The sequence below is a fragment of the Mus caroli genome, chromosome 18 (genome assembly GCF_900094665.2).
Source record: "Mus caroli chromosome 18, CAROLI_EIJ_v1.1, whole genome shotgun sequence".
Taxonomy (NCBI): Eukaryota; Metazoa; Chordata; class Mammalia; order Rodentia; family Muridae; genus Mus; species Mus caroli.
Genome location: NC_034587.1, coordinates 21531061 through 21539816, shown reverse-complemented (window position 1 = coordinate 21539816; position 8756 = coordinate 21531061). Strand labels below are relative to the sequence as shown.

General features: G+C 45.6%; 1 protein-coding gene across 3 annotated transcripts in view; it reads left to right on the top strand.

Annotated features, from left to right (window-relative positions):
- Positions 1-6892: 6892 nt before the first annotated feature.
- Rprd1a (regulation of nuclear pre-mRNA domain containing 1A) overlaps positions 6893-8756 on the top strand; it is a 48865-nt gene continuing 47001 nt past the window's right edge. For all 3 annotated transcript variants that reach the window (XM_021150946.2, XM_021150945.2, XM_029471914.1), the window contains exon 1: positions 6893-7224. In XM_021150946.2, the coding sequence (XP_021006605.1) occupies positions 7074-7224 (151 nt within the window). In that variant the 5' untranslated portion in view covers positions 6893-7073. The remainder of the gene's footprint in view (positions 7225-8756) is intronic.

Below are 8756 nucleotides of genomic sequence, written 5' to 3'. Positions count from 1 at the left end.
AAAAAAAAAAAGAATAGAATAAAAGGATAATTAAGTTATGATCTAGTCAGGAAACAGAGCCAAAGCTATTAGTCTAGGCATTTACTCATCTATAAGAAGTCTCAGGGTTGTTATCTCATGGAACAAGGAAAAAAACCGCGAGGATAAAGATGATACCAACTACATCAAATTTCCAACCATCAGAAGGTTATGTAGAAAACATGTTATCTATCTAACATCAGCACGTCATGGTCCTTTTGTTGGAAGATGAACTGTCAGTCACCCAGTGTCACCCTGGCTGTGGAACAGCATTTGCATGAACAGGAGAGCCAACCAAAGCATCTCATCTCTGTTTCCTTTGTCTCCTAGAACTCATTCAGTAATGCTGAAAATTCTGTAGACGTCCATAGGGAAGGAAGGACAACAGGTTCCCTGTTCTGACATGGCATGTGTTCCATCTTTTTGGTTAAGGAAGATTTATTTTTACTGGTTTAAAGTATGTTGTAAGTAAGTATGTGTGTTAATACCTGAATGCACAGGCAGGTGCCTGAAGGGGGCATCAGTTGCCCTGGAGCTAGAAATAAAAGTTGGTTGTGAGCTTGTTTCTGTGGGTGCTGGGAATTGAAATCCAGTCTTCTGCAAGAACAGCAAGCACTCATAACTGACAGTCATTTTCCCCCGTCACACACAGGCTCCATCTTTAGACACCAATATTTTATCAACACTTTAGAATCTTCTGTCATTTAACTGATTGAAGAAGTCCTTTCCATTAGGCTCTTCTCTGATCTCCTCTGGAACTAGAAGCTCTTTGTCCAAAGGACTGATGATCCTGCTTAAGTGACAGGCGAGGACTGGGTCAGTTCATATCTACTGACACTCAGGCTCAATTGCGTTCTCCAATTTATTGTGTCAGTGCATTATCAAAGCAGAGGAGAATCAGAGACTTAATTAAAGACCAGTTTATTCTAATAATACTATTATATTGTAGATAGTAAGATTATCTTTTACAATTCCAAGTCTTTTAATTTAATTCATAAAACACAACATGATATCAGTTGACAAGGGTGGGTTTTTTTTGTTTGGTTTGGTTTTTTGGGGTGTTTGTTTGTTTGTTTGTTTGTTTTTCGAGACAGGGTTTCTCTGTGTAGCCCCATCTGTCCTAGAACTCACTTTGTAGACCAGGCTGGCCTCGAACTCAGAAATCTGTCTGCCTCTGCTTTCCAAGTGCTGGGATTAAAGGTGTGCAACGGGCTGGTGAGATGGCTCAGTAGGTAAGAGCACCCGATTGCTCTTCCAAAGGTCCGAAGTTCAAATCCCAGCAACCACATGGTGGCTCACAACCACCCATAAAGAGATCTGATGCCCTCTTCTGGTGCATCTGAAGACAGCTACAGTGTACTTACATATAATAAATAAATAAATCTTTAAAAAAAAAAATTAAAGGTGTGCAACACCACCGCCCGGCTACAGGGTGTTTAAACCTGGAAACCTGAAACTAAAATCTTCTGCGGGTTTTTATTTGTAGTGCTTATTGATAAACATTTGTTTGATTCTTTAGCTTTGGGAAGCACAGAATCATTTTTTTTTCTTAAAAACATTTAGTGTGTGTGTGTGTGGGGGGGGTAGCAATGGGGACACATGCAAAGATCAGAAGATAACTTTGTGAAGTTACTTCTCGACCTTTCCTTGGCTTCAGAGGTTGAATTCGGGTCTACTAGCTTGAATTGTCCATTAGCAAGCACTGTTACCTACTAAGCCATCTCACTAGTCCCAGGGGCTGAATTCCAGCTCAGTTCAGTGACAAGTGACAAGTATCTTTGCTCTCTTGAGACACACCAGAAGAGGGTATCAGATCCCATTACAAATGGTTGTGAGCCAAGGAGTCAGTGATCTAAACCACTGAGCAATCTCTCCAGCCCCGTTCACACATTACTTCATTGAAAAGATAGGATTTACTTTAGAATGCTAGGGTTGTCTTCTTGTTCTTGTTCTTGTTCTTCTCCTTCCTCATCTTCCTTGTCTTCCTCGTCTTCCTCATCTTCCTCGTCTTCTTCTTGGTATTTAAGTGGATAGCTTCTCATGTGTCCCAGCTTAGGCTCCAGCTCTCTATGTAGCTAAAGATGACACTGAAGGATCTTCCTGTCTCCATCTCCCTGGTGCTGGGATAACAAGCGTGTGACACCATGCTCAGTGTATGAGATGTTGGAGACTGGACCCAGGGTTTCCTGCATGCTGGGCAAACTACCTTGTGGTCTTTGAATGAAAATGATCCCCACAGGCTCATAGGGAGTGGCTCATAAGGAAGGCGTGACCTTGGAGTAGGTGTGGCCTTATTGAAGAAAGTGAGTAACTAGGAGTGGACTTTGGGGCTTCAGAAGCACAAGCCAAGCCCAGTGCTCTGCTGCCTGCCTACCTAGATGTAGGACTCTCCTCTCCCTCTCCAGCCCTGTGATGGTCTGCATGCCACCATACTTCTCACTATGACAATAATGGACTAAACCTCTGAATTGTAAGCCAGCCCCAAGGAAGTGTTTTTCTTTATAAAAGTTGCCACGGTCGTGGTGTCTTTTCACAGTAATAGAACCCTAACTAAGACATACCTCTTTTCTCTTTTCTCTAACTTTGGTAAACACAAGATCCCTCATTAGTAATTTGAGGAATGTGGCTGGAGGTGTTGCTCAGTGGTATTACATCTTTAGCATGTATGAAACCCTGGGTTCCATACTCACCACCCAATAAGCAAGTACGTATAATTGATAAATGGAAAATTGTTAGTAACCAGGCATTCCCACTGGCTTGCTCTCAGGGACCTAGCAGCACCTTATGCTATCACCTGCTGCTGCCAGGTGCACCAGGTGTGATGGGTGCTGCACATAAAAGGGCCCTCAGCTACCCCAGATCTCTCTCTCTCTCTCTCTGAATTCTCTTGCCTTCTCTTTTCTTTTTCTTGTCTTCTCTCAGCCTTTGCTCTCATCTCTCTTGTTACCCATTTCTATCTCCTTGTCTCCCTGTCTGTCAGTCTGCCTCTATCTTTCCCTCATGTGCCCACTCTGAGACGACCTTTTGTGCTCACTTCCCCCAATAAACCTCTTACAGTAGACCTGTTGCATGATGTAATTTCTCAGGGGTACACCTTGGCAGGGGCCCACAAAAGGTACCCCATGACCCTCCCTCCCTCGAATGATAGCCTATAAGAAATTTATTTTTCCTGTTGTTTTCTTTCTCTCTTTTGTACTGAGGCAAAATTCACATGATGGGGAAATAACCATTTACTGTACTTTTTAATTCTTTACTGTCTTTAAGCATACTAGCCAGTGGTGTTTAGCACATCAAGACTCCAATGTAGTCATCAGTTCTTTCTAGTTCCAGGATATTTTCATCACTCCAAAAAGAAATTTCCACTGAACAGTCATCCATTACCCCAGTCCCCATGGCAACCACTTTTTATTTCTGGGCTAACCTATTCTGGATATTTCATATAAATGGAATCACAAAATATCCAATCTTTTGTATCTGTCTTCTTTTTGTTAGAATTATGGTGTTTTGTTTTGAAACAGAATCTCACTGTGTATCCCTCCTTGGCTGGGAACTCAGAGATCTACTTGCATTTGTGTCCTAAGCTCTAGGATTAAAGGCGTGCACCACTAGTCCTGGCTTATACATTTTGTTTTGGTTTTTGACAGGGTCTTATTTCGTAGTCTTGCTTGGCCTGTAATTCATTACCTAAATTCATGATCCTCTTATCTCAGGCCTTACCACAACTAACTCCATGATGAAAATGCCATTCAGGCCATAAAACTCAGCACATAGACATTATCATCTGCCAAAATGAAAACAAAGGCCCAAGCCATCAAAGCTCATAATTCTTGGAAAGTCTCTAAATGTACTGACCTTATTTTTTTTTTTTTGGCTTCTGTAGTTCTGCTTCTGGCCTCCTGTTAACCGAAATATGTCAACCCAGGACATGTTTTTGTTTAAAACCTTACCTTGAGAAAGGCTTTTATTACACTAGGATCCTGAATGCCCTAGCTTACTGTCTAATGTTTCAGGATATATTTAAAAAAATGAACTGGTACATTCGGTGGGGGTTGGGGGATTAGGGCTAGCCAATGCAATGGTGGGTAATGGCAGACCTGTTTTTATCTTGGGGAGACTCTCTGGCCTGGCAGCTTGCTAGGTTCCCACTGGCAGGTCATTACCATGCCAACCCCATGCTTCAACTCCCCCACAGCCTCTGTGGGGCACTTCAGGCAAACCCACACTTGTGGCAGTGCCTGGGTGAGATGCCTCATGAAGGAAAGCACCACACAAACTTAGTTCCTAAATGACAGTGACTCAATCGTTGGGCACAGCAACTAAAATCCAAGTCTTTTTTTTTTTTTAAAGATTTATTTACTTATTATATGTAAGTACAGTGTAGCTGTCTTCAGACACTCCAGAAGAGGGAGTCAGATCTCGTTACAGATGGTTGTGAGCCACCATGTGGTTGCTGGGATTTGAACTCCGGACCTTTGGAAGAGCAGTCAGGTGCTCTTACCCACTGAGCCATCTCACCAGCCCTAAAATCCAAGTCTCGTAAGCTTTATTAAATCTAAATCCTCTAGTGGCGAATCCTGACAGATCCACCATTGAATCCGGGAGATGCTTGTAGCTACATCTTTTCCTCACGCTATCCCTGTCCAAAAGGACCTAGTCCTTCTCTTCCTCTGTCCAACCCTGAAGTCCCCCCTACTCGCCCAGTGATTGGCTCCTTTATTCATTAGGGGATCGGTTCACAAGAAGTCATCTGAGTACATGACTCACTCCTTATCTGCAACGCCCCCCCTCCCCCGCAAAGTGGAATTGGCATCAAAATACAAACAGCACCAGGCCCATCTACAACAGTATTTATTAAAAACTTCCAATTGGCTTAAACCAATGTCTGAGTAGTCTACTCTGGTGGACACACTACACCACCACCACACTCAACAAGATTTCTATGAATCTGTATCAGTTTACCTCTTCCCTTCTAATTTGTGGTTAAAGATGAAAACATAGCTCTCTCCTTTAATATTAGAACTCAGTAGGCAGAGACAGGCACATCTCTGTGAGTTCAAAGTCAGCCTTGTCTACACAGTGATAGTTATAGGACAGCACACTTAAGTACTTCTCAGTGCATATAAAATACATATTAAAAAAAAAACTTGGGTGTGGTGGTGTTCACCTTTCATCTAGCACCCAGAAGGCAGAAGCAGGTACATTTCTATGAGTTCAAAGCTAACCTGAGCTGGGTGGCATGTCCCAGGACAGGCAGGAATATGGAACGAGATCCTATCTCAAAAAACCAAACCACTTGAGCCGGGCGTGGTGGCACACACCTTTAATCCCAGCACCTGGGCGGCAGAGGCCAGCCTGGTCTACAAAGTAAATTCCAGGACAGCCAGGACTATTCAGAGAAACCCTGTCTTGAAAAACAAAATAAAAACAAAGACAAAAAATTTTTCTAAACAGGTGTTAAATGGTAATTTTCTTGTTTCAACTAAAATCAAACTGATCCACTAACTGCATCTTTTGAACTTCTATGTGCTTGTTGTGATCTGTATCAGAGAAGAGAACAGCTGGAACCCAGCTCCTGGTATGGATTACTGTTGCTCTGCTGATCCTCCTCTCTGCTGTGGGCAGTAGTCACAAAAAAAAACCACCATGGATGGATTTGTTTCCCTTATTCCTTAAGTTTCAATGAATTGTGTTTCTTTTTTTTAATGTGGTTCTCAGTCTTGAATCTGATACAAAATAGCTGACAGTAAACTTTGCTGTTGAGGTTGAAGATGTTGCACAGAAATATTGAACAGCTTTCTGAGGGTAAGAAAATGTCCAGAGGTAGCCACTACCTATTCCTTCTTCAGTGTTTGGCAGAAGCACAGATCCCATCTGTAAGTATGTGGTCAGGCTACATACACAACCCATACAGCTTACACACAACACACATATATACAAACATATATACAACACCACACCACACACACACACGCACGCACGCACGCACGGTGAACACCGTGGTGACTGTAACTCATGTAGTCAAAGCCTTCAGGGTCTGGGTGCTCTGACATGTGTGTAGAGTACAACAAAGAAGTCAGGAAGGTCATGACCCCACACTTCCAGTGGCACACTGTGAACTCCTTCTGCACACTCTTCCCTGGGAACAGGACTAACTTGTAGGAGACTGGCAGTTAGAAGTGAGGACACAGAGCACCTTCCAGGTCCTGGGCTTCTGAAATTCAAGACACCTGGAGTATCAGGAAAAGCAAGTACTGAGGACAGGGTTTGGCCCAGGCAGGCCGCAGAGCAATGATGACTGGTGTACACAGTCTTTTTTTGTTTTGGTTTTTCGAGACAGGGTTTCTCTGTGTAGCCCTGGCTATCCTGGAACTCACTCTGTAGACCAGGCTGGCCTCAAACTCAGAAACCCACGTGCCTCTGACTCCCAAGTGCTGGGATTAAAGGCCTGTGCCACCACTGCCCCGCTACCCCTTTTAAGACAGGTTTTATACTATATTACCTAAACTGGCCCCCAACACTTAGCTGTAGTCACTGGCAGGATTATGAGATATTTAGTTTTATCGATTATCCAAATTGTCCTTCAAAGTGACTACATCAACTTATATTCACGTACAAACCTGCTCAGAGCTCTGGCATTATAGTTAATGTAGCAGAGTAGTTTTCCCTAGTAACAAGATTCAGAAAGCTCAGTACAGCTCACTGGGGGCTTGGCCACACCCTAGGATGCTCGCCCCGCCCCGCCCCGCCCCGCCCCGCCCCCTTTCTCCGCATTTGTACAGTTTCTTCCTTTTCCGCTCGGTTACCCCCTCCCACTCCCGCCTCCAGGCGGCGGCTCCTTTCCCAGGGAGAGCAGCGCGAGGGGCAGGGCCCGGTGTGTGACGTCACTGCCGGCCGGGCGCCATCTTGCTGGATTGCGACCGGCCTCGGACTCGGGGGTGGTAGTGGTGAGGGCGTGGGGAAGGGTGGGGTGTGGGGGCGAGGCGGCGACGAGGGCGGCGACACTCTCCTCCCCTCGGCTCCACGGCGTAGGACGGCGCGAACGTGGTTCCGGAGGGATGTCCGCCTTCTCTGAGGCGGCGCTGGAGAAGAAGCTGTCCGAGTTGAGCAACTCGCAGCAGAGCGTGCAGACCCTGTCCCTGTGGCTCATCCACCATCGCAAACACTCGCGGCCCATCGTCACGGTGTGGGAACGGGAGCTACGCAAAGGTGAGCGGCCGCGCGCGTCCTGCCCCGGGCTCCTGGGTTCTTGGATCCAGGCTCCCACTCCAGGCTCCTCGGTCTTTCCCCAGGTTTCTAGCTTCCCACCTCCGACTCCCCTTGTGCAGGCTTCCTGAGCTCTGCTCGGACTCCTCAGGCTTTCCCAGGTTCCTGGTGATTCTGTCCGGATCCCCTGGCTTTCCGCTCCGTCTCCCTGCGACCTCCCCTAGGTTCCGGGGAGTGTTCCCCCGAGTCGCCTGATCCTGCGCCCTGCCCCAGGCTCCCCGTTTTCCACTCCGGACTCCTGGTATCTCGCGCCTCACCCCGGCTTTCTGGATCCCGGGTCCTTTCTCGGGCTCACGGCATCTTGCCCTTGGCACTTAGCGAACCGTCCGACTGTCAGGGGTCGTGCTCCCGGTGCTCGGCTTTTAGCCCTGGCTCTCTGCGCGTCCCATCGTGGGGTCCGCGGGATGGGGGAGTAGTGTGTTCAGCTCTTCGTTCACCTGATGCGTCCCACAGAGCCAGTGCTTGGTCCGCAGTGACAGACTAAAAGTATACATAACCAAAAAGTCCCATGATCTAACATTGTAACATTGGATCATTACCGAGGTTTAGGCCTAGCATCTGGCGAGAGTCTGAAACTCAGTCGGTGTTTTTCTCATTCTGTAGTTTTTCATGGAGGCTAGGAGAAGGGAAAAATTACGTGGGGTGGGAGTTGTGCCCTTTCTATGATAGATCAACTTGCTCACGTATTACCAACAATACAGGTGTGCCAGTTTTTGAACTGTGAGTCTAAGTAATGTAAAGAGCCCTTTCTTGGCAGAAAAGATCTTGGCTGGCACATTTCTGGATTGTAGATTGTAAATGCCTTACCTGAAAATGACAGGAGTTAGTAACCCAAGGATCCTTTAGTTGAAAGTCCTTGATTTACAAAGTATTTAATAGTGGGCCCCAAAGTGAAGTGAGCTTTTTTGAACACATGTCTTTCGTTCACTGATACACAAAAAACTCAGTTCATTCCTGCTGAGTAACTATCTGTAAAGAGCTAGTTTGTGTTAGACACACAGAAAAGGTATTGGTGGGCCTGGTATGGTGGCACATGCCATTTATTTATTTATTTATTTATTTATTTATTTATTTATTAGCTTTTTGAGACAGTGTTTCTCAGTGTATCCCTGGATGTTCTGAAACTCACTCTGTAAACCAGGCTGGCCTCGAACTCAGAAAAATGCCTGCCTCTGCCTCTGCCTCCCAAGTGCTGGGATTAAAGGCGCGCCCCATCACTGCCCGCTGGCACATGCCTTTAATCTTAGCACATGGGTTCGGAGCTCTAGGTTTTTCTGGTCTGCAAAGTGAGTTCCAAGTCAGTAGGGCTGCATAGTGGGAAGGATGCATAGTGAGATCCTGTCCTTTTTCACTGGCTTACTCTGACTTGTATTTGAATTCTTAAATCACTGAATAGTGGCAGTGTTCTTTACTGTTGCAGGTGTCTGCATGACTTTTGTATACTATGTCTGGGCTTTAACTTTTTTTTTTTTTTT